Genomic DNA, 26,624 nt, shown 5'->3' with positions numbered 1-26,624 from the left:
GGAATGGTCATCCGATGTTGGGTGGCTGAACGCAGAGCTTTGCTGGGGACATAGAAGCAGAACCGCTTCCTGATGTATAAAGGGCCCAAACCATGCAGAGCTCTGTGAGCCACCGTAAGAACTTTAAATTGCACTCTTTGGGCCACCGGAAGCCAATGCAGGTCACGCAAATACTGTCTCACGCTAGATCTTCTAGAGATGTTAAATAGAAGTCTGGCCGTGGCATTTTGTATAGTTTGCAATTTACTCAACAGATATCCGGGGATGCCACAATATAGGGCGTTGGCATAATCCAAGCGAGAGAGAATAAGTGCCCGAGCGACCGTTTCCTTGGCATGCCTGGGAAGTAGAGGAAAAAACCTTCTAAGAGATTTAAGAGTGCCAAAACAGACACCAGTGAGTTTCTTGACTTGCACCGAGAAATGAAGGTCGTCACCGAACCATATCCCTAGGTTCTTGGCAGGCGCGCCCACTGACTTAGGGCGAGGGAAGTCAGGTGGCCACATGTTTTCTTGAAAGTTAGGTGGAAATGAGCCATTTAGAAGGACCTCCGATTTATCCTCATTGCATTTCAGTTGGGCACATGCCAACCACTGAAACATGGAGGAAAGGCAGGAATGTGCCAGAGAAGTCGACAGGTCACCATCTTTCCACGTAAATAGGAGCTGGGTATCATCAGTGTAGGCAATTATTTTTGCCCCCAGCTCCTCTGCCAAGTAAATAAGGGGTGTCAAATAGATGTTAAAGAGTAGAGGGCTCAAGGTCGAGCCTTGCGGTACTCCCGTGGACGCTTTCCTGGCAGCTGAAGAAAACGGAGGTGACCAGACCTGCTGGGAGTGATCTTCCAAAAAAGATTTAAGCCAATCCAGGGCAGAGCCTGAAATGCCGATGTTTGCAAGGCGGGTAAGCAGAAGATGGTGGGGTACCGTATCGAAGGCGGCAGAGAGATCGAGCAACACCAAGGCCGCCCTGCTGCCCGCGTCCAGGCACTCCTTGATTGTTTCTGCCATTTCCACAAGAGCAGTCTCCGTGCTATAAGTTTTCCTAAATCCGGATTGAGCCGGATGAAGGGCGCAGGAATTTTCGATGAGACTATCCAGCTGACGGAAAACGACTTTTTCACAGACCTTGGACAGGGCGGGAAGAGATAGGACGATAGTTAGCCGCTTGTAGGGGATCTAATGAGGGCTTCTTTAGGAGTGGCTGTAATTTAGCCTGCTTCCAAAGCAGAGGGACCTGCGCCGTGCACAAAGACAGATTAATAATTGATGTAACTTCAGGGTAAACAACCTCGGCTACTCCTGCCAGTACTCTGGCAGGGCATGGGTCAGAAGGTGAGCCTGATTTAAGGGTGTTAAGGATAGCCAATATATCTGACTCAGTTGCAGGGGAAAAGCCGGTGCATATAGGCAACGCTGATTGCGGAGAGGTATGGGGCAGATGGTGGGGAACACCAAGTCCCTGAATATTCTTCATCACACTATCTTGGATGGCTTTTATTTCCCCAATGAAAAAGGAGGAAAGCTCGTCACACCATTGAAGTGATGTGGGAGAAGCCGCTTGTTCGGCGTAAGGAGTCAAAAAGCTTCTGACAATGGAGAAAATCTCTCTACTATTGTTTTTTGCTTTAGCAATGCGATCTGCATAAAAGCTGCTCTTAGCCAATTTAATGGCTGCGTAGTAATGGCTTTGGGCTTTACGCAAGGCAGATTTTGCTGATGGAGAGTACTCCAAGCGCCACTGGCATTCCAGTTTCTTACAGCCCAATTTAAGCTCTCTTAATGCACCAGTATACCAAGGGCGAGATGGAGAGGAGCGTGGCTGCTTTTTAGAGATAGGATGGAAGACAGAGCTGACACCCTGCTTAATCCAGGTAGCAAAGCCGTCAACCGCTGCATCCAAGTCACAAGAAAGCACCGTGCGGGAGAGTGAGAGGGCCGTGTAAAGGGCTGTGATTTCAATTTTCGGAGGGGGTTTGCATTGGACCTTGGGGCGGCAGCACCCCCAATGGCCAGGAAAAATGGACCAGAAAATGGTCAGACCAAGTAACCTGGATAGGGTTCTCTATAGACAGTGCAAAATTGGAACACACCAGATCAATCGCATGGCCACCTAGGTGGGAAGGAACCTTCAACCACTGAGTAAGTTGCGCCAGATCTAGAAGATCGATTAATTCCTTAGAGCCCGGGGACCCGGGACAGTCCATATGGATGTTGAAATAACCCACCAGGAGAAAGTATGTAAAGCGGAGCGCACAAGGGACAATTATGTCATCCAGGCTCTTCAAAAAGGCGCTTGACGGGCCGGGGGGACGGTAAACCAATGTACCACTCAGCGTAAAGTGCGGAGACAGAACAATGGAGAAGTCAAGAGCCTCCCCGTCGACCAGCCCAACTGTCACCTCACTAGTAAAAACCCAAGTGTCTCTTAGCACTACCGCTATCCCTCCCCCTCTACCGGTTAGACGGTCGGCTCTAGCAATTTTGTATCCCTAGGGAATAGCTTCCTCAATAACTGGGGCACAAGAGTCATTAAGCCAAGATTTAGTGACAAACAGCAAATCCAAGTTGTTATCAGAAAGGAGTTCATGGATATCTAGGGCATGCTTGACTAAGGAATGGGCATTGATAAGCGTTGCCCGCAGCTGAGGGGCTCTCTCAGAGTGAGAGACAGGGGCTAAAGTTATAGCTTGCAGACAAAACTGGCAGAGAGGGCACTTCCTCACTGTGCTATGTACGCCAGTCCATTTACTATCTCCACAGCAGATAGACGACTTCAGCGCTAATAGTTCAGATCGAGTGTATGATCTAATTTTAATCTGTTTTCCTGGTCTCAAACTCCCAGCATGGCTGGCGCTGAGCGCTCCCGGGACGCGGACGGGCGCAGACAGGCTTGCCTTAGGCGTGCCAGCGGCGTGCGTCTGGTGCGCGCTCGCGCCAGCGTTCTAATTTATGCAGGCAGGCCAACCGGAATCAGGTGTAGGCGCCTGGTAGACTAGACAGCCAACCCAGCCTCACCCAAAATGGCGGCTCGGGAAACCGAAACGCCAAAAATACGTGTTGGCGTATGATAGCGTGTGTTTTTAATCTTGTTAGTTTTGTTAACTTACGATGGTGGGGGTAGTTAAATGGACGTATCGTGGAGATGTGCTGTCACATTATGGTAGCGTGAGTTTTGGTTGTGCAGACTTATCATGGTGAGAGTGTTTGTGTATGATGATATGTTTTGGTGACCAATGGTTTATGTGTTGGCTTATGATGGTTGAGGTGCCTCTGTCCCTCTGATGTTTCTCTGTGTGTCCCCAGAGACCTTAAGGCATAGGCAAATTTGGCAATTGCCCTTGGACAATCACAAGTCCTGCCGTAATAAGTGCATGCATAAAAATAGATTGTTGTTTAATGTGATATCTTGGCATGCTGAGCCTACCTAACCTTAACCCTTGTACTCTTGGGCAGTGTTGTGTTTGGTACTGTAAGAGGAGGAGTTCATTTTAGAATTCAGTGTGTGGAGCATTATGTACTTTTCTGGAGGTCAGATCTGAAGTAGTGCGTGCAGCTCTGAAGGCTACCTCTGGTGCTTTGTATCCAGTTGGGTGTGTTGGGGGGGGGGTCACATCTTAAGTCCCTCAACTGTAGGCCCGAGTGTAATTCTGGAGTCAGTGGCTTCGGTACTGATATTCATGAATAAGTAGATCCCCAGGGGAGTGTGAAAAGGCAGGAGTGCATGAAATAGGGGTGCTACAAATAAACTGCAGCCTTATACGGAGACCGCAGACATGCTAATTTGATAGTGTTATTTGTAGCCGTCTTCTTGCAGCACAGTACCGTGCTCCAGAACACACAGGAAGGATTATAGCTGTTATTGCCCGCAGGAAATAACTTTTAATAAATACAAGTGACTGCAGTAATGGCAGGGGAGACCAGGTGAAGGGGTGAAAAGGTAAACAAGAATGAGAGTTTAGTTGAGAAGGAGTGAGGATGAGGTTGATGTGAGGGGGTGGTGAGATTGAGGCGAGGTAAGGGTAAAGTGATATTAAGGTGAATTTTAGATATAGAGTTGAATGAGATTGAGATAGAGTGTGATGAGATTATGAGATGGTGAGGGTGTGATAAAGTGACAATGATGTGGGATTGAATTGAGGAGATGGTAACAATGCAGTGAATTGGGATGAGTTGTGAGGTTTAGGTAAGCTAAAATTAATGCGAGTTTATGGTGAGGAGGAGTGTGGTCAAGGTGAGGAGGAGTGTGGTCAAGGTGTGGATGAGGTTCAGAAGGGATTAGGTGAAGCAAAGGTTTGGTGACATTTTGACAATGATCTTTTCATTACCATTCACATGCTAACAATTTTATCACGGCCTGATGCGATGCCTCTTGTCGCTACACATGCTGGTAAAAGTTGAACAAATCTATTCCCTTGAGTCAAATGAATGCTCAGCATCTTTGAACAAGTGGAACTGAACACACATCATAACCAATATCCGTCCACAAGCTGGCAAACACTGCTGCATTTATCTTGAGTGTAGTAGAGGCTGTCAGTTGACAAAAGTAAGTTATATATCCCCATTTTTAATGGCCTAATCAGCATAGCCTTCAAAAACCAGACTTTTTCAAGTGTTCCTTTTAATACATACCATTATAGTTAAACAGTGATGATTTAAAACGCACAAAACATCACATTTATGTGGCCATCAAAAATCTTTGAGCTCAAGATGCAAACTGTGACCAGGTGCTCTGGATAAATGTTTGTAGCAGATCACTGCTCTTAATAAAGTGTACTACACCTGTTCGAAGTGTAAAGTGGCAATCATGAACCACAAGCCAGGAGAAATGAAAGTAGTTTCAACATGCCGGGCAGGAGGTGGAATGTATATTGTGCTCACTATGCAAGTTTACAGCCCATCAAAATAAATGTGATGAAAATAAAATACCATCAGATTATTATGAACATCAGATGCCAAACTTCACCTCTCAAGCTGCCTCAAGTTAGGTGTGACTCTCATCAAGTCCTCTCTTCATTTCCATTTTGGAACTTGTAGTCCTGAATTTCCAAGGGCAAACGGAAATATAAAAGTACAAGTACGAAGAATGGAAAGTATAGAGCAATGAACAAAGAATATATTCACTTCAGAAATGTAAAAACTTTTGCCAATCTAAATTGCTCAACTAATAGCTTCTTATATATACCGGTACAATATTTTGGTTTCAAGATTTCAAGAATAAAAGCAACCGTGGATTGGGATTTAATATTCTGCAAATCAGATAACTGATGGCATGCAGTTAAAAAAAAAACTGTCTATACTTTTTTTCCCCATGACTGCAGATCCACTTATTCCATCTCACCTCGACATCACACTAATCTAAACTCTTCTTCATTTTAATTTTCCAATATTATCCAATATTACAACTGCAGTCTCACCCTAAAATCACCACAATCTCAAACCAACCTCACCTCATTCTCTTCCCTTTTCTTCCCTACCATACCTTCATCTCAGGACGTGATCAGGCAACTGAACTGTGCCAATGTCTTCTCCCCTTTTGACCTGAACTAGGGATACCATCAACTCGAGTATGTAGAAAATTGCAGGTACATCACTACTTTTTCGACACATGTTGGTTTGTTCAGATACAAAAGGTTGAGTTTTGGAGCGTCTTCAGCTGCCGAAATATTTCAGGATGTTATACATCGAATAATTCAGCCCATCACAAATGCTTTTAATTACAGTGATGACATACTGGTATTTGGAGACACGCAAAAGTAGCATGACAATGCCATTTGCCTGCTGATGCTGGTCTCACTCTGAACACAGCAAAGTGTGGGTTTCATAAGACCCGACTTAAATAATGTCACCTGACCCTGATAAGGTGGAAGCACTGTCAGCTACTTGCCCCCACAAGATGTCACTATGCCGTGATCCTTCTCAGAAAACCAATAAGGGGTTCTGGCTCATGTGGCAGCAAGGCCAAACCAATTATGATAAAAAACCGAAAGCAAAAGCCAATGCTGCGTGTAAATTGCCTGAACTTTAAAAGTGACCTGAGTGAAGCAGAGACACTAGCAACCAATTGTTCCGTTGGATTTAATCCTGTAAATATTTTCAGTTCACATTTGGAAACATTTTCAATTGACAATACATATTCATTACAAAAACATAGATACACTTAACTAAACCATATAAACATTTGCAAAATTGGACACCACTATAATCATTAGTACACTCACCCATAAGAACAACATTCATACTACTCATACATCCTCACTCAACAACGTACAATATGAGACAGTGATACTCAATAAATAAATCTTTACACAAAGGCCATCAATAAACACGACTGTGCATAGTAATGAATCTCAATACTATATTTTACGCAAGATTGGCAGTAGAAGAAAAAAGGTCTACGCGTTTCGAATCCCTTTGTAGACAGGGATTCTCATCAGGACCAACACTTGGCTGCAAACAAAGCAGAGAAGAAAAAATTTACTAAGCTGACCCACTTTGTAGGCATAAGAGTGCTGTGTAAAAAGAGTTCTTACCTTAGTCTAAGGAGGGGGAAACTCAACCCAAGTCCTAAAACAAGCAAAATCGACAAATTGTTACCTCTTTCGGTTTTAACAACTAATCAAGACCACCACCTTAAAAACGCTGTCAACAACCACACAAAAACGACACAAACACGAAACCTAGTTTTTCTTACTAGTGAGGCTTTAGAGTGTGTAGAAGGGTGTCGAGTCAACTAAAGGCACTTCTTTCCGGCGTTTAGGAATCAACGAACATTAGAAGAGTCACGAGTATTACGAGTGTTACAGGTGTAAAGATTTATTTATTGAGTATCACTGTCTCATATTGTACGTTGTTGAGTGAGGATGTATGAGTAGTATGAATGGTGATCCTTCTCAGGCATTGGCAGTTATTGCTCAAGGTACATTTTTGATGTTCCTACTGTGAGTGCTCCATTGAGAGAACTGACAAACAAAATTTCCCATTCCAATATGTCTGCTACTTGGGATCCGAGGTTAAAAAAATAAAACATGCAATTGAGAATGTGACCCGCATGGCCTCTTCTGACCCCAAATTACAGACTGAGACCACAGTAGATACGAGCCTGTTGGGGCAGGGGGCAATCCTTGCTCAACATAATAGTCATCCGAATGCCCTGAGACCCTTGTGGCCTATGCCAGTTGAAGCCTGTCTGACACAGAATAGGCCTATTCTCAGCCAGAGAATGAGTGTCTGGCTGTAGTTTGGGCATGAAAACCTTTTCATGTGTTTCTATATGGAAAAGGTTTCACTATCATAAAAGACCACCAAGCGCTGCTCACCATTTTTTGAAATCGAAAGCCAAGATGCCCCTTAGCATTGAGAGGTGGGGTTTGCGACTGCAAGTGTACAGCTGCGCAATTGTACACAAGCTGGATTAAGACCAGAAATCTGCTGATTATTTTTCACGAGTACGGCTACATTGTCACAGTTCGAAATCCAAAACAGCTGAGGAGTACATCAACTTCATTGTGAAGTCCAGTACACCAGCGGTCCTATCCATTGAAAAGCTTATTGCTGCTCCTAATGCTGTTAAGAACATGATTACCCTCAAAGACATAATTTCAACTCAATCGTTGAAGAAGAAGTGTGTTCGTTCTATTACTGATGATGTTCGCTTTCAAAAATGTACAGGGTGAACTGTCCATGACCAAGGAAGGTGTTGTATTGAGAGTCTTGAGGATTGTCATACCTGAGAGCCTAAGTCAACAGGTCATCGACTAACCCATGAAGGACATTGTGGAATTGTAGCTACCAAAAAAGCCCTAAGAGACAGAGTGTGGTTCCCACTCTTAGACGACCAAGTTGAGAAGAAACTAAAAGATTGCCATTTTTGCAACTGCCTTACCTCCAAAGTTACGCAACATCCGTTGACAATGTTTGACCATTCTGCACAGGCTTGGGAAAGAGTTGCAGTTGATTTCTTTGGGCCCCTAGGAAATGGATATCATCTCTTGTTAGTCACTGATGAGTTTTCACTCTTTCCTTTAGTAGAGGAGTTGTCAACAACTCATGACAAGGTCATCGAGCTGCTGGATAACATCTTTGCAACGTGGGGTGTCTCCACCATTCTCAAATCTGATAATAGTCCGCCATTCAATAGCAAATAATTTGAGGAGTTTCTAATCAAACTGAATGTCAAGCATCAAAAGGGCACATCTCTGTGGCCCTGAGCAAATGGTGTTGTGGAACAATTCACAAGTACACTCAAAAGGGTAATTTAACGAGCATCAATGGAGGGGATTGAGTTAAACTAAGCCCTGTGTCAAGCCCTCTGTGCGTATCTTTCAAATTCTCACTCCTCAACTGGTGAAAGTACCACCACCTTGCTATTTGAGAGAGCCATCTGAACCAAGCTGCCAGAGTGGACAGCAGACTGATCCTTGAATGCTGATGCTGTTAATGTCAGAGGCACTTCTTGAAAGTGCAAAATGAAGGCAGACGCTGATTGGTGTCGACGAACCCAGGAAACAGTCTTCGAGGAATGTGACTTGGTCCTGGTCCAACAGAACTGTAAGCGAAAAACAGACACCTCGTTCGCTGTCGATTCTCTGAGGGTTGTGACGTGTTAAGGACACATGGTGATAGCCCATCATCCCGGAAAGTCCTTCACACGGGACTCGTCACACTTTAAGCACCTATCTCTACCATCGTCAGCTCTTGCAATTACGAATGTGGTGATCTCACCTGACAGTCCAGATCAAGCATCTTAACCTGTACTACCGGTGCATGATCATAGTGCATCTCAACCACCTCATGCCTCCCAATCTGGTTAACTAGTTCGAGCACCTCGGCGACTTATTGAAGAAATATGATGTAACTGTTGTTTGTACGTTTTATTTACCAAGAGTGGAGATGTAGTGTTGTGAGTCTATATGCATTAGGACACTTTCGGTTCTGGGCTGACTTAACGGAGAAATTATGTAACTTGCTGGGAGGTGTTAAGGTGTGGTTATTAATGGTTATGATGTAATCAGAGGGCAATATGTGATTGCATGCTGAGGAATAAAGACGTACATTCCAGAGCTCCATGTGTTGCGTATTCATTTGCATGCTCCAAGGCTGGGGAGGACGCTACACTACTGTTCTGTAAAATACTGGAAATGCCTTATGTGCATTTCATGTTTTTTGGCAGTCAGGAGAAAGATATTTTTACCTTTGCATGCTAAAGGAACCAGTACGCTGAGCTTTTTGTCAAGTTTGGATTAGAAGGAGCCACAAAATAAGGTACACATCTAGAGGGGTCAGACCGCTTCACTATATTGAAGTATTGCAGAATTCTGATACTTGTAGTGCACAATTATTACTCTAACACTGTTAAAACATTAGACTCGTGGTAGGGTAAGGTACCACAGTTATAGTGAAATTCTCAAGTAATTTTCAGTACTGCTCAGTACACCCTGGAAATCGTACATGCATTTAGGCAATCATGATGAAAGTGTTTAAATGCTTTTTCGGGGAGAAAACGACTATACTGCTCCTTTAGTAAACAGGTGGGGGCGGGGGGGGGGGTTACATTCAGTTGTGCAGGCCAGTTACCAGGTGTTGAAGGTTACTTCAGCTCTTTCTGGTTACCCGAGGCAGTCCATCATTACTACTTTGCTTGCATCTTACTAAATCGAATTGTATAGCATATTTTGGTAGAGTGAAGAATTGGCTGCTATTCCACGTACAAGCTGTGGAAGAGAATAGCTGTCCTTATGTGGCATTCACACCCAGGCCTCAATATGCAGTATCTGTGCTTTGAGATAAAACCAATTATGAATGAATAAAATAATATAATAAACCGTATATTATGTTGTGTATATGTTTGTTTTCTTATTTGGTTTTCTCAAAATGTTGTTTACTTTTGATTATTTTATAGAGCACCTGGACTTTTTAATCTGATAGATAGTATGTGGCCTCCTTTAGCACCTATAAAAATTCATGGTCTGAGTCAAGACAAGATGGAGGTGAGTTTTTAAAGTAATACCAGTCTGCTTTCAACTTTACTATCCTAAAATAGGGGAAACGTGTTTATTTTGTATGGTCCCTTCTGTTCATGTAGCAGTATCGCAAAATTAACAATACAGTTGACAACCTCAAAATCATAGTTTTTTATCTAATGAGTTCTAAAATTACAGGGATAGAAATGGGGCCATCGTAGCTTGAGCTCCATTCAGGGATTTCTCTGATGTTTATGGCCAGCAGGGTATCACTGTTCATGTGTGGGATCGTTGAACATGTTTTAAATACAAATTCTCATTTTTGAAAATCTCTGACTAATGAAAGAAATTAACATGGACAATATGAATGTTTGTCTGATCATAGTAACTGCATCAATCTGTCGCTCACTAGTAGCGTAGTTTTGACTAACAGCACCACTCCAAAAATATTCCTTAAAAAAAGGTATGCACGTAGCGACATTTTCACGTGTGGATTCTGCATAACAATGTGAGTTAGGAACTTCATGTTTTTTTTATGCTCTATAAGCAAAGATTTCAAATACTGTTCGTATTTTTTTGCTTTGTTTTGAGAGAAAATTCTGTTCTATTGTACCGTTTTGCTAGGAAGATTTAATTCGGAGCCAAATCAAATTATCCTTCAAGGCAACATTCTAGATCTCTTTCATGCTTAAAACACAGGACACTGGATGGGAGCATGGCCATATTTTATTGGGATTGTGTATATGCCCCACAGTTTTTTGAGTTTGTCCGTTCTCTTCCTTCCTTAGCCCATGATATTTTGCTTTTTCACGAGGTAGCCACAAGAGCTGCATAAAAATGAACATAAGTGCAACTCCTGTACGTGTTTGGACCTTTATGGTACTTGAGATTTTGCAACCTAACCTAGACCATTAGCCTCAAAGACTGATGGCGTCGTGCAACCCCCCCTTTCCAACCCATTGGCCATAAGGATAAATAATAGGCGGCAGGACCAGATAGATAGAGTGCCTTATGCAGGCCAGTTGTTCATTAGAGATACTGCACTAAGCGATTCTGTATAGGTTTCAGCAGGGAAGAAAAAAAGCAGCACCCCTACTGTAATTACCTCAATACACCTCAGAAAACATGTGGATAATGCAAAGATTTGCTGAGAGGAAAAAAGCGTCAGCCTACAGCCACAAAATTATCAGTTTTATTAGTCAGTTATAATTCATAAAATTATCTGTTTTGTTAGTCTGTTATAATTGACTGCTTGTGGACTTGGCGAAAGATTTCAAAGAGATCCTGAATGGGCATGGTTATTTCTAACCATGTAAGTGCAGCTGGAAATCAGAGAGGTTACAAGTCCTGCAAGTGATGATATTTAGACATCCTTCTCAATGTAGGTCTACAGATGAATTCCAGTCCTGCTTCTGATTCAAAAAGTTTAGTATTCGGGAGCAATCTGCGACGCAAGGGTCAAAAGGGTATATCCTTCGGGGGACAGACTTTCTGTCAAACTTAAAGGCAGTCAGGCTGAACATAAAGCCACTGGGTATTTATGCAGAACACACACCATAATAAAGTGAAAACGCAACACAAGAAAACTCCCAAACCATTTAGAACAAGCATTGTAAATGACAATAGCTATTGCGAGACCTATTGCATTGCAAACATTTTTGTTTTGTAAAAGCGCCCCTTGCTGCGCTTATATTTATTAAGAGCAAAAGGTCTTGACTAACGCCAGACTAAGAAATGGACAGCTTAAGTTGCACAGAACAGCTGAAGCAAGAACATTAACCTCTTGAGCTATCTTACAAGCTCTGATGCACTTAGGCCATAGAAAGGAACTATATTTAGAGTTATGGGAAAGTGTCCCCTTTTATGCCCAAAAAAAGAAACATTTGAGGGGATACAGGCAGACTAAGGTGAGAGGTGGATCTCCCCTTTCGTTTGACTCTTTATTGGTCAATTTAAAGAGAACAGGATTAGCCAGAGCCAGTGTAAGTGGGGCACTACTATACAAAATTGATGTTTCAATAGGCCTCCCCTCCTCGAAGTGCTGTAAGCCTTAAATGATATAGCGGCAAATACCTCCAAAGAGAGCCAAGAAGTATGTGTTTTGCCTCCCTCCGTCCTAATTATTAAACTGCCAACATCAGAGAATTCAGGATGCAAAATAAGTAACTATGAAATGAACATAAAAAGAAAAACGCTCGTTCCGCGGAAAAGCGCCTAGAAGCGATTCGAGATGCATCCAAGGGTCTAATGCATTCCCTATAGTCTGCCTTGGTAGAACTGGGCCCTTCAGAGGAGTCCTGGAATTACGAAACTACGTGTCATAGTAGGCGCAGGGGAAAAGCAATATTGAAATATGCCTGTGTGTTAAGAACCTGCATTGGTAAAACGACCTGTGGGTGACCTGCTCCCTCCCCCAACAAAGTCCTCACAAATAATCCAAGAGCTTCCCCCTGCCATCTATCGGGGTGGATGCGGTATTATTGTGAACCCCGGACAGCACCTCTATTTTCTTTGCGAAGCATCTCATGCATGCACGGAGTCGCTGCTTTGACTTAGGTAGACAAGCCTCCTTTCAACGCCCCCAGATTTCAAGAGTTTAGACTTTCATAGCAATAAAGACCACAGAAGAAGTGTAAATAAAACTTCTATTTTCAAACCTGTTACCCCTGTATTGGAGATTTATAAAACCCAGGTTAGGTCCGCAGCATTATACGCTGCAGAACTGTGGGGCCATACAAATACATCCAATCTTCAAAAGGTGGAACATGCCTTCATGCGTGGTCTGGTTGGCCTCCCCCAGAGTACGCCTCTAATACCATTACGCTTGGATATGGATTTGGTTCCCGTTAATGACTTGGCTGCCGCACGACCTCTGCTTTTTTGGAGAAGGCTCTGGTCTGTCCCTGAGCTTGAATTTTTTAGAGCAGAATTTAGTGCAATCTGGGGGACGCTAAAGTGTAAGAATATTCCCTGGCTGCTCCATATAAAGTCTTCCTTTTATCAAATCGGTCTGCCCCAACTTTGGGACACTCCGGATATTAGCTGTATGAGGACTCACAGGTCTGAGATACTGCCAGCTGTCAGACTTTGTAACTCCAATAGATTAAACTGCTCAGCTTCTCTGGGCAGGTTGACCTCCGAGTTTCTATTGATGAAAATTGAACCTAAATCGGAAGTATTTTTGGATGTAGTACAGCCCCCACTGGCGAGAAAACTTTATACTCAGTTAAGATATGGTTGCCTCCCAATCGGGGTATTTACATCTAGCTGGGGAAAATTGATTGAGGCCAAATGCCCAATTTGCAAAACATGCAAAGAAGATGTTGCGCACATTTTGTTCTTTTGTCCAGCATATAGTACGACCTGAAAATGCTGGCTTTTCCCCTTGTGCAAAATATTAGGCCTCAGAAAATGTGTACAAGCTCGAAGAGTTCTAACCTACGATACCAACCCACTTATTGTCTATGCAGTTTCCCGTTTCCTATTTGCTATGTGGAGGAGACGAATGAGTTTTATTAATCCATAGTAATGGCCTATCAGTTTTTATTTTTTTATTAACTGACCATGATAACTCTGTTTAATAATTGTTTCTTAAATTTACATCTTCTTATTTATGATCTTATTTTTGTTCTTGTATATATTTTATCATGATGGTAAATAAAATCAATTTCACTTCCTCACGGGCAGCTTTCTTAAGCGGCCTGCGCTTTAAATTAAATAAGCGCAGCCGCTAAAGTGAAAGCGGACCGTGGCGTAAATGAAATAATTAAATAAGAGTACCCGCTATAGTTAAAGCAGACTGCGTTGTAATTTGAAAATAAAATACATTACTAATAATATAAAAGCGTGTGGCATGCTGCGATGTGGGTGGAATAGGGGAAGATCATTAAAGAAAATATTGCTCACTGACTACATAACGCAGACCGTGTAACATAACAAGTAAAAAGTCCAGTCGTTATGGGAGGTTACAAATGCAGATAAGGCGGTACCAAGGAGGGTCTACTAAGCCTATTCACAAATGAAAAGCAAGGATTTTACAAGGACAGTAACAGGAGCCAATTGAAAAGATGGGCGGAGCTTCAATGCCATACCTCAATACAGCATGCCTCGCAGAGCAGTGCATGTACTGCCCAAGCTCGACCTATCAACAGAGAAAATGTTAATAAATTAAATGAGACCAAAACAACAAACTTCCAATCAGTAAAACTGGAGCTATACAATTTTAAAATTTACGGAAAGTATAGCTGTGAAAAGCACAAAGTGCCACATACATTCATCTGGTCATGCTAGGTCAGGGGAGAGTCACAAGTTCAAGCTGACCGTGGTGGAGCACGGGCCAGATGCAGGGACCAAGTTAGCTCTGCTGAAAAAGTTACCTTCTCACAGTCCAATGTGAAGAGACTAGTTAAGAGTGGAGGGAGGGTGGGGAGGAGCCAAGATGGCGACCGGAGCAGACGCTTGAGCGCCCGGCTCCGTCGGCCCTTGGCCTCGGACTATCATCCTGACTACTATCCTCGCCGATTTTCGAGGTGCAATGTGTGCGACGACGCGCTGACTGCGCCGCCGCTTTCCCGGAGTCTTAGCCCGCCCGGACGCCGGAGTTCTTGGTGCTTTTGTTCTCCGCATTGGACCCCTGCTCTATTGTGGCCTTGGCCGGCCCCCTGGAAGCTCCGCAGTTACCGGACCCGCTAGCGTAAACCTGAGCCCCGCGGTCCCGGTCCCACCTCACACCACGGACTGTCGCCGGATGAGCCGGGGGAGGGACGCCCGGACACCCCCTGCACCCCGCACCTGATGGGCTGGAGCTATAGGGTAAGCCCCGGTGCGGCGGGTCTCCTGCCCCGTTCTGTGGACCGCGCTGTGGGAGGCTGCAGACCCCCTTTTTCTATTGCCTAGTCGGCTGCAAAGAGAACCCGAGGGAAGGGCAGTGACTGTTGGCTTTTCCCAGTTGCGGCGCAGACCTGAGGGGAATTGCCTCCTTGCTACGACCCCCCCCCTGGCCACTGTACCGTTCTGCGGTAAAACATGGCGTTGATTGCCTGCTTGCGGCTGGGGGATGCTACTCCGGTCTCGCCCGCTGCCCGCTTCGCCCTCCCTCTACCAGACACCAGCTCCATAGTGCCGTCCCGGATTGCTACCGATGTGGGGGCGCAGCCTCCGCTGACATGCGGCTCCGTTCTGGCTGCCCTGCGGGACTTTCGTCTACAAATGTGTCTTGGCTTGCAAGCGCTGAGTGAGCGGTTTGACTCCATACTGTCGGCTGCGGGTCGTGAGCGCCCCGTTTGTCATCAACAAGGCGTGGGTCTGCCAGTGCTTTTGTCCTCTTGCGGGGACGCAATGGCTGTTTATGATCGTGCTACACTGGTGCCTGCATCTGGCTTTACCGGCACCCAGGATCAATCGCTCTCCAGCTCAATTGCGGATACTTTGTCTCCCCGTTCATTGCTGCCTGCTTCGTTGTTGCCTGCCTCACCGTGCCCGCAAGAGTATCCAGCAGAGCGACACCTGACGTCCTCGAGGAACCGTTCACGGTGGCCTACTGCTTCTTTTCTGTGGAACTCCTGTACTTTACATGCCAGGTCTGGACTTTATGTGGTGCACAAGGGGACCTCAATAGATGGTCGGCGGCCATTTTGTGACTCTACTTCACCATCCTCTCCCAAGCGGCCATATTGTCTTTGTCTGCACGGGGTGCGGGACCTTCATGTAGGGGCTGGTGTAATCTTAAGCCCGCGATCGGGCCAGGGCTAAACTGATTTATATCGCCATGGTTTCACGGATGGGCTGGACTGGGACTGTAACTGTTTGCATATGTTGTGCGCACTCATCGCGGTTTGTCCGCCTTCATTTAAATTGTTGTGACACGTTATCTTCACACGACCGCTTTTGGCGTAGTGGGTTCTCAGTGTGTGGCGGCCATAGTTGGCCGATGGTTTCGGGCGCTCTGGGGTAACGTAGGCTCCTCCCCACTTATCTCTCTGTTCTCTTATTTTTCTTTACTCTATTCCTACTTTCTCTCTTGTCTATATTTCGGGTTCATTGGGCGACAGGCACTATGCCGGGGGGGGGGGCAGGCCGTAGCCTCCGCATTGGTGTAGGGTGGGGGGGTAATTCACTGTTTCTACTTAGTTCTATGGGCCTTTTTCTTTTATGTCTCTGCGCTATACTTGTTTCGATTCGGGGTCCGGGTGTGGGGTGGATTGAGTGGGGGCGGCTCTGGAGGGGTGCATATTTACTCATGTGACTATCCTGTTATATAACTGCATCGCCTCACTGCCTGAGATTTTCCTTCCATGACCGTTTTAATGATGCTGCTGCTCTCCCGTGTGGTGAAGCCATCTTGCGGACTCGAATCTCCTTGGTTCTTATTCTTTACTGATTTTTTCCCTGATAAAATTATTTTGAAAACCTTAAAATTAACCTTCACTTCTCCTTCCCCTGGTGTCAAGGATCTCTCCAGTTTATACCTCATGACTCGTTGCTAATCTTGACCGTGGATGCGCAGGGGATGTAATGTTTGTACCAGTGCTTAACCGTACCGTGGCCGGCCTGACGGTTGTAGGCCCGTATTTGTTCTTTTCATATGCACAAATAAAGGTTTTTTAAAAAAAAAAAAAAAAAAAAAAAAAGAGTGGAGGGAGGCCGTGCGGAGCAGGGAGAGCGTGTGAAGGGTAATCGCTGTAGTGCGAAGAACATGCCTGGAGTCGTGGACCGTTGTTGCTATAGTGCGAAGATCTGGTTGGCGTCGCAAATGGTTGTTGCTGGAGCTTCGTGTTGGCAGTTGGACATCGCTGGCAATCACTCTAGCACAAAGAGTCGGGTCACTGAAGCATTGTGTTGGCAGTCATCGCGGGTGGCAGGATCTCGGCACGAGCGGGCCTGTTCGCTGTCAAAGAGAGCCCAAAATTTCAGATATCTCATTTTCTTTCAGAGAAGTGTTCTCTGATGTCAGCCAAGGGTCCAGGACCTGGGGAGGCACCACTTGGGGATCTGGGACTCGTTCTAGCAAAGGCCAGCAGGGCTCAGGCAGGCCCAGTTTCAGGTCCCTGCAGGCCCAGTTGAAGCAGGTCAGCCGGGCGATTAGTTGCAGGGTGGCCACTGGCGCTTGTTGTGTCCCTATACCTCAGAACCAGGAGGTCAGCCAACTGACCCTGGGAGTCTCTCAGGTCTTCCTGGGGACAAGGAGATGGTTCAGTTCTCCATCAGCAAGGCAGCCCTCAATCAACAGGACAGTCCTCTGGGGGGTCCAGGCAAGCCTCTAGGAGCAAATCAGGCCTCTGGGGAACATGGAAGTCATTTTGGAGTCTTCTACAGGTCCAGGAGTGTACTGAAGAGGGTCTCTGGAGGTCCAATATGTATATCTGGTTTCTGCCTTTGAAGTGAGGGGAACACCCTGGCCCACCCTCACATCTGGTGCAGGTAAGTTTCTTCCTTCCTTCCCCCTGCCATGGCTCCAAAAAATATAGGGACACAAAAGGCTAGTGTTAAGTTTCTTTATGTGTGCTGGAGGCAACCCCAAATGAAGTACAAGTGGGGCAGGGAGTAGCTCCGCCCCCACCCATCTCGTCAGAATGCCTTGTCCTGTTCACACACAAGCCCTATTTTCTCATTGTCTGGGAGGAATATGCAAAGTTCAACAGCAGGCTTATGTGACCCAGGACACTGACAGCAGGCAATACATGGCTAGGGCAACTTATTGCCACCTTTCTAAAATTGGCATTTTCATAAGTGTGACCTAAAATCTGGCTTTACCATTAAAGAGGGTTTTAAATTACAAAATATTTGAGTGTGTACATGACATTCCTACCTGCTCCCAATCAAACGTTAGCGCTTACTAAATGTAATAACGTAACTCAGTGTTTTCTTATGGGAGAGAGAGACCTTACATTAGTGAAAAATTAATTGAAGAGTTGTTCACTACCTGGACTTGTAAAACTTAAAAGCACACATACTTCTTTTTAAATACAATGCATCCTGCCCTATGGGCGGTTTAGAGCCTACCTCTCGGTGTGACTTATATGATTAAAAACAAAGGTTTAACCCTGGCAAACATTTTATTTTGCCAGGTTGATATGACAGTTTAGAATTGCATTACAGGCTGCAATGGCAGGTCTGAGAACATTTTTTGAAGGGCTACTTTAGTGGGTGGCACAATGTGTGCTGCAGGCCCACTAGTAGCATTTAATTTACAAGACCTGGGTACATGAAGAAGCACCCTACTTTTACTATAACTTAAAAGTAAATTAACTGGACCAATTAGATGTAAGCCTATTTTACCATGTTTTTAGGGATAGAGCACAAGCACTTTTGCACTGGCCAGCAGTGTGGTAAAGTGTACCAGAGTCCTGATGCCAACAAAAACGAATTTCAGTAACTAGGCGGTGAGAAGGCAAAATGTTTGGGGGAAACCACAATAAGGATGTTAGGTCTAACACTCATGGGCCCTTTGGCAATGTGTTTCTTTTGTAGAATGTCAAATTTAAAATGATTCCTCTTCAAGAAAGCCTGGAAATAAACAGGGCCATAGGACGGGAGAGCAAAATAGCAACTCTTGAATGCAGCCATCCTCCGTCTCTCCTCTGCTGGAAAAGAGTACCCTGAAAGATGTCACTTTTATTTACCTCATAAGACACAGTTGATTGTGATAAATTCTTTGATGAATGGCCCGAGAGCTCAAATGGGCAACTTCACAGTGCATGTGAAGTGAACAAGAAAACCAAATAAATATTCTACAGTGGGAAGCAGTGTGTCTGTCTCCGATAGGCTTATTACCTTAGATAGCATCAAGCTCCATCCTAATTATGAGGAACAATACTACCACAATGTTTATTGCCTCAACAAAAAGGGGTTGAAAAAATTCTGAATTTTATGAAGGGAAGTAAAACTGAAGGACTGTCTTCCATAGCAATTCACTTGCCAGGACTAATGAATTCTAGAACTAAACTGACATCCACTTTAGGAGCATGCATGGGTTCTTAATGACAAGGTACACAGAGACTTTTCTGCTCTATGGGGAATTCAAGATATCAATTTTCTTGCCACCAAAAGCTTTGTCCAATGTTGAGGCTACTTGTCTAACACCCGCAAACAAAGAGGTTGGAGAATACACATTTTGTTTTGTTATACTGTCCTGGGTGTTTTATTACACTTTTCCTTCAGTCCTCCCTTACTTATGAAAAATATCTTTCTGAAATAGTACAAAACAGTAATGATTGTGCGTGATGACCACAAAACTCCTGTTTTTGGCATTTAGTGATTAGAACGGACTATGTTGCTGATACTAGGAATCAAAGGAGATTGATGATTGTTGTTTATATTGCTGGCGCACGCACACAAAAGATAGTACCTGTATCATCTCCAGAAAGTGTGCATTCTATCGGTTGAAGGTAGTTTTTGAAATCTAAGTTTTTCCATTGTGTTGAACTGTGTACAATGTACAGTAAACACTGAAAAAGAAGAAAGGAAAAGACTGTGACACTTATCTCTTTTCCATGCTAGTAAACTATTGTAGGTGTACCCATCGTGTCAGCAGTGTCTGGGTACCACTGTGCTAAAAAGTAGAATATGTGGAATGAGTCGCTCCTCCATATGATTCAAAACCGAAACGTTCAAGGTACTCCAGATCATGGCCACTAAGCTTCTCAATATAATCCCAGAATATTAAGCACCTTATCAGATAATGCCACAGTTCATGCAAGGACCGTAGGATAAATAAGACACATTATCAGGGTCATTCTCAGTCCCCCCGCTCTGTCCCTACAGGAGTCGCACCTCCCCTGAAAATATATATGAGGTGAAGTTTCAAAGTAGAGTCTTAATTCTTGTCCATTCAAGCTCTGCCCCATCAGGTCACTGCAAAGTGGAAGTTTCCGACATAGGGCCCGGTTAAGTCAGTAACGTTCCCTCCTCTTGATACTGAGGTTAGTCTCCAGACCATTCCTCAATGACATAGTCTCCTCCTGAATTGCCACTGTGCCATACTCCTGCACCACTACTCTAGCGGACTGCTGGTTTTCAGTGTTTCAGGACTTGGATGGCCTTGAGTTCTCCATCGCCAGATTCTCTGCTTCTCACCCCTTACTGAATGTCTGTTGTGTCCAATACTCCAAGCGGGATACATTGTCCCATAGTTTCAGCCAGGCCCAGACCTCATCAGAATGTGTGAAGAAATTAGTGTTACCCTGTGCAATCACCCTCAATTTAACTGGGTGTAATAACGTATACAGAAGATTTCACTTCAAGGAAAGGCTTTCTGGAAGACTAGACTTTCTGGGTGTAGTCTCGATAGACAGCTATTGTATGATTGTCAAAGTGTGCTCTACCAGCCTCCCTTGCTGCCCTAAGGATCAAATCGTAGTCCTTATAGACATGAGCTATAAGTGCCCTGGGAGGGGCTCTGGGTGGTGTCAACACCACCAGCACCAGGTCAACGAAACAATCAAGAGAGAGAGACATCAGGGTCCCACATTAAAGACAAGATCATGCAGCTGACCGCAGCCAAAGTTTTCTCCCATATTGACTTGAAGAAGGGATAGCATCAATTCGAATTGGAAGAAAACTGTAGGTACATTACCACTTTTTCGACTCATGTTGGTTTGCTCAGATACAAAAGGTTGAGTTTTGGAGTGTCATCTGCTGCAGAAATTTTCCATGATGTCATACATAGAATAATTCAACCTGTTTTGCATGCCTTCAATTACAGTGATGATATATTGATATTTGGGGCAACACAAAAGGAGCATGATGAGGCTCTCAAAACAAGTGTGCAAGTTACTTTCAGGTGCAGGTCTCACTCTAAATGCAGAAAAGTGTGAATTTCACAAAACTAAATTCAAGTTCTTTGAACACATATTCTCTTGCGGGGTAATGCCTCCTGACTCAGATTAATTAAAAGCACTGTCAGACACCCCCACAAGATGTCACCATGCTAGGCTCCTTCTTGGGTATGGCCAGCTATTATTCAAGGTACGTTTGTGACTTTGCCACAGTGAGTGCCCCATTGAGAAACCTGACTAAATGAAATGCCAGTTTCCGATGGTCCCCTGAAGGCGACAAAAGCTTCAAAAGGATAAAGCATGCTATTGAAAATGCCACTGAAGATGGCTTACTTTGATCCAAAATTGCACTCTGAGATTACTGTTGATGCGAGCCCAGAACGGCTGGGAGCAATCCTTGCTGAGCATAATGGTCATCCAAATGCTCAGAGACACATTGTGGCGCATTCTAGCTGAAGTCTGTCTGACACAGAACATGCCTATTCTCACCCGGAAAATGAGAGTCTGGCTGTGGTGTGGACCTGCGAACACTTTCATATGTTTCTTTACTGAAAGCATTTCATGAGTGTGACAGACCACCAAGCACCGCTCATCATATTCGGAAACCCAAAAGCTAAGATGCCCTCTCGCATTGAGAGGTGGAGTTTGCGTTTACAGGACTACGACTATACAGTTGTGCATAAACTAGGGAAGAACCATAACCCTGCAGATTACTTCTCAGGAGCACCCTTACATCGGCACGGCTCGACATCGAAAACAGCTGAAAAGAACATCAACTTTATTGTAAGGTGCAGCACACCAGTGGTCTTATCCTTTGAACAGATTGTTGGTGCTACAAATGCCGATAAAGACATGTTTGCCATTAAAGACATTATTTCAGCGCAGTCATGGAGACAGTGTTCAATCTCTAAGTGATAATGCTGAATTTCAAAAGTTCAAGAATGTAGAGGATGAACTGTCTGCCATTAAAGAAGGCATTGGTTTGAGAGGCTCATAGATCGTCATACCCAGAAATCAAGTTATTAAACTTGCACATGAAGCACATCATGGTATTGTCGCCACCAAAAGACCCTGAGAGATTGAGTGTGGTTCTCGCACTTGGATGAGCGAGTTGAAAGGGAACTAAAGGAGTGCCACCTATGTAATTGCCTTTCCCCTAAAGTGACCCAGCATCCACTAACCATGTCTGATCTTCCTGCACATGCATAGGAAAGATGGGCCGTTGATTTATTTGGGCCCCTAGCGAATGAACATTATCTCATGGTAGTCATTGATGAGTATTCCTGTTTTCCTCTAGTGGAGGAAATGTCATCAATAACACATGACAAATTATTGAGCGGTTAGACTACATCTTTGCAGCATGGGGCATCCCAGACATCCCTAAATCTCACAATACCTCACCGCTCAATAGCACAGAGTTCAAGGAGTTTCTAACTTGACTCAATGTCAAGCACCAAAAAGGTACACCCTTTTGGCCCCAATCTAACGGTGTCATAGAACGATTTATAGGCACCCAAAAGAGAGGGATCCAACGTGCATCGATGGAGGGAATCTAGCTTCCCATTTGTCCTTAAGGCTGTCCAGTGGGGGAAGACTATTATATAGGAGTGTATAATATATTGGGGACATCCCATGCTGGGTTAGTGGAGACCATAGCACCCTGTATTCCAGTAGTGACGAATCCTGAACCACCTGTAGGAGGTTCGCCCGTTTCCGCAGCAGGTGTTAATTGTTGGTAGCGAAGATACTGACTCCCTGTTAGTTCATATTGCTTTTGGAGCTCAGTGAATGGAATCATTCCACCATCCCGCCACACATCCCCCACCTTGGAGACGCTCAGTAAATCCCATTTTTATGACCCTCTATCGTTCGTAAGTTCCCCAGTGTGTCCAACTCCCACAACATGGTCTCCAGTGTCAGTTTCCCTGTCTAGCCCATTTTGCAAGTAGCCAGGTTCCAGATATTATTCACTGTTACCATTGGCGTGGGCAGCGTCGGCGGCTCCTTCTGTGCGTAAAGGCGTATGACATAACTCTCTAGGTCACCCCACAAGGATTCGCATGGATATATCCTGATAAACAGGGCGCATGACGAGCAACATATCAAGGGGTTGAGAAGGGATAAAAAGCTTACTGAGGACCTGGCTGAATGGGCTGGTATGTTAACCAAACTATCAGACCCTCTGAATAATTGACCATCCTCATTGGTGGCAGGATACCTAAGGTACATATGGAAGGACCTGTGTGGGTTTCGGAGGATTGTAGATTGTTGACTGCTGAAATATTTCCCAAAGTAAATGTTATGGAAATGAGAGCTAAAGTGGGGTTGTTTTCCTTGGTTAACCTAGAGCTGTTATTGATTTTGAAAAAATCAATAAAAATATATTTTGTTTAGAAAAAGAGCTTTCTGATATAGACTTCTAGTTGTAAATTTCTTACCTTTAGAATTTCCCCCAGGCGTCAGTGTGGATTCGGAGATTTTTCAACAGCAGAACCCCTGCGCATCAGTAGGTGGCATTGGTCGGGTCCACATCTGTCGTGGGTGCCAGAATGACATCACAGGACCTATATAGACGCCACCCATGCGCGCTGATGTCAGTTCTTTCTTTTTCCGCGGCAGCCTAAGCACAGATCCCGACTACCCCTTAGCCATTTTTGGCTAGCCTTTTTTCGACTTTTGTCAACTTCTTTTTGGAGTCTTGGGCTCCTGGTGCATCGAGGATATCCCAGTGTAGGACCAACTTCAAGCCCTGAGTTTCCTGCCATCAGATATTGTCCGTAACGAATCCACACCTCGTATGGCTCTGGTGCCTGGAGCGCGACCTCAACCCTAAGTCGTGCTCTGAGTGCCGGGCCATGAATCTGAAGGCTTTGCGGGAGCAGTCCCAAAAGCTGTTTGAGGCCCAGCACTTGGCTCCACGTCGTTCCCAAGTCGTTGGGGATGTCAGGTAAGCACAAGAAGTAGACGAAGCACAGGCGTTCTTCGACCTCTCCCTGTTCGTTGGCCAGCGTGTTGCAGGACTCTGAGTGTCGCCGCTTGAAAATTCCATCCCCAGAGCCTCATTTTTGGGCAGCCCGGCTCCACTGGTGCATCTTTGGGCCCCGCAGAGTTGGTTGGGGGCCCTAGGCCTTTTCCGCTGGTGGTATCAGTTCGGACTACGGAGGGCCCCTGTGGATCCGTTCTCGTATCCGGACCGACGCCAGTTGATCATACTCGGAGCGTTGCCCCCCGGTCAGCGTTGACACCATCCTCGTCCCTGACGTGGACATTAATTTGGACCGAAGTAGATTCCTACGCTGTAAGGGACTTTTGTCCCTGTGTTCCTCCTTGGTGTGGATTTTGTTCCAGGAGGTGGTGAAGAGGAATAGGAGGGGCAGCTGGACCCTTTAACCGAACAACTTGAAGAACCTATGGACTGGCGGATGGAACTGGGTGAAGCCAGTGGTTTGGCCACCTCCCCTGACACTGGCTTGCTTTCTCCCCCTACTGTGGCAATGGAGGAGGGAGCTTCCTATGCAGTGGTGGTGAGAAGGGCGACCGCGGTCCTTGGCCTCCGGCTCCCTTCGATGGCAGTCAGGACTAACCTCCTGACAGAGGTGCTTCAGCCTGCGAGTTCCACTTCAGAACCCCTTTTGTGCCCTTCAGTGGAGCCCTCACTTATGTCCTTCTGTGCACTTGGTCCAAACCCAGCACAGGGGCTTTGTGGACAGGACAATCTCCAGCTGCCACCGCCCCGCTCCGGGCAACCCAGTGTCCCTCATGCAACATCCCTCCCATAAGAGCTTAGTTGTCCAATCCTCATCTTCAAAAGCCACATTCCCTTCTGCACCTCCAGAAAGCGTAATCCAAGAAGCTGGACCATCTAGGGAAGAGGATGATTTCTTCCGACAGCTTGGCATTGCGGTCGGTGAATAGCGCTTGCCTATTGGGCTGATACTCCCATACCATCTGAGGTACGGTTGTGCAGGCAGGTGCTACCTCAGTGCCTGGAGGAGACCTGTGCCGTTCTCTCCCATGCAGTTGCAGATGGGAGAGACGCAGCCAAGTTCACCATGTGTTATGGACTGGACACCACCGACTCACTGGGTTGCCTCGTCTGTAGCACTCAGATGCTATGCCTGGTCAAGGACTTCTGGCTTTTCGAGGGATGTCCAATCTACTTTATTGGACATGCCCTATAATGGCACTCGCCTTTTCGGCGACTAGGCAGAATCGGAGCTTGAGCGCTTCAAGGAATCTCGAATTATTGCCGGATTCATGAAACTCACGGCTACCTCCGGTCCACCTCAATCTGCCTTTCGCCCATTTTGTGGCTATGGAAGGGGCGCCCAGCCACGTCCTGTCCAGCCCAGCCACCGAGTCATGCAAGCTGTCCAGTCTCTGCGTGACTGCAGACATGAGACCTAGCATTTTCGTGGGTCAGGGGGTGAGTCAGTCGACCCTTTCTCTCCTTGCCACTGCCTCCAAACTCACCTAGTCTGACTTTTCAGGCCCATCAACAGCCAGTCAGAAGCAGGATTTGCCATCACCTCCTCCGCTGGTAATTCATCACGTCGGACAGGTGAGTTCTGTAGATCGTCCAAGGGGCTACTCCCTCCCCTTCGAGACTACCCCTCCCGCAATTCCACCCTCCCATGAGTGAAAGTCAGAGGATCATTTGGTGCTTCTCTGTGAGGAAGTTACAACTCTCTTGGCCAAGGGGGCTATAGAGAGGGTCCCTGTGCCAGAAGTTGGATGTGATTGTTATTCCTGCTACTTTCTGTGCCAAAGAAGAACAAAAGCCTGCTTTCTATCCTAGTCCTTCGGACACTCAACTTCTTCCTCCGGAAGGAGAAGTTCAAAATGCTCACTTTGGCCCAGGTTCTTACTGCCCTCGACCCACAAGGCTGGATATTGACGTTCGACTTGGACAACGCTTATTTCTATATCCCCGTCCTGCCTGCCCACAGACATTACTTATGATTCACGGTTGGCCACAAGCACTTTCAGTTTACCATGCTCCCCTGTGGCCTTACCAGTGCCTCCAGGGTGTTCACAAAGGTGAGGGCGGTGGTCACAGCTCATCTGCGCAGTTCAGGGGTACCAGTCTTTCCCTATCTCGACGAGTGACTGTTGAAGGTGAGTTCGCCCCAGGCTGTCGTCTCCCACCTCGAGACCACAGTGGACCTCCTGCACTCGCTGGGGTTCACTAACAACGTGCCAAAGTCATATCTGACTCCTTCTTAGATGCTCCCTTTTATCGGGTCAGTTCTGGACATAGTGCAGTTTTGGGCCTATCCACCCGAGCATCGAGTTTGGGATATTCGGGCTATGATACTGATGTTTCAGCCTCTGTTCTGGATTTCGGTGAGAATGACTCTGAGGCTGCTGGGCCTTATGGCCTCCTGCATCTTGCTGGTGGATCATGCCAGATGGAATATGTAGATTTTGCAGTGGGACCTGAAGTTCCAGTGAGCGCAGCATCAGGAGAATCTTTCCAACTACGTCCAGATCTCTAAGGGAACTGTTCAACAACTGCTGTGGTGGCTAACTAACCTAGATTGGGTCAGAGACAGATCCCTCTCCCTTCCCCAACCAGATCTAATGGTGGTGACAGATGCGTCACTCATGGGATGGGGCGGGCACCTGGGGGAGGCGGAAATCAAAGGCGACTGGTCTCCGGCAGAGTCCGGTCTCCATATCAACTTTCTGGAGCTCCGTGCGATCAGACTGGCACTGAAGGCATACCTTCCCTCTCACAAAGAGAACGTGGTGCAGGTGTTTACGGACAACACCACTGCCATGTGGTACTGCAACAAGTGGGGTGGGGTGGGGTCATGGACCCTTTGTCAGGAGGCTCTCCGCCACTGGACATGGCTGGAACATCAGGGCATAACCCTGGTGGTTCA

General features: G+C 45.7%; 1 protein-coding gene across 5 annotated transcripts in view; it reads left to right on the top strand.

Moving 5' to 3' along the window:
* The window catches only part of SPIDR (scaffold protein involved in DNA repair), a 2,139,604-nt gene that overhangs the window by 1,877,598 nt on the left and 235,382 nt on the right, over positions 1–26,624 (top strand). For all 5 annotated transcript variants that reach the window (XM_085605664.1, XM_085605663.1, XM_085605662.1 and 2 more), the window contains one exon: positions 9,901–9,988. In XM_085605664.1, coding sequence (XP_085461790.1) covers positions 9,901–9,988 — 88 coding nt within the window. The remainder of the gene's footprint in view (positions 1–9,900; positions 9,989–26,624) is intronic.

Source organism: Triturus cristatus, chromosome 5_1 (assembly GCF_964204655.1).
Source record: "Triturus cristatus chromosome 5_1, aTriCri1.1, whole genome shotgun sequence".
NCBI classification, from domain to species: domain Eukaryota; kingdom Metazoa; phylum Chordata; class Amphibia; order Caudata; family Salamandridae; genus Triturus; species Triturus cristatus.
This window is presented reverse-complemented; position numbering and strand designations above follow the sequence as displayed.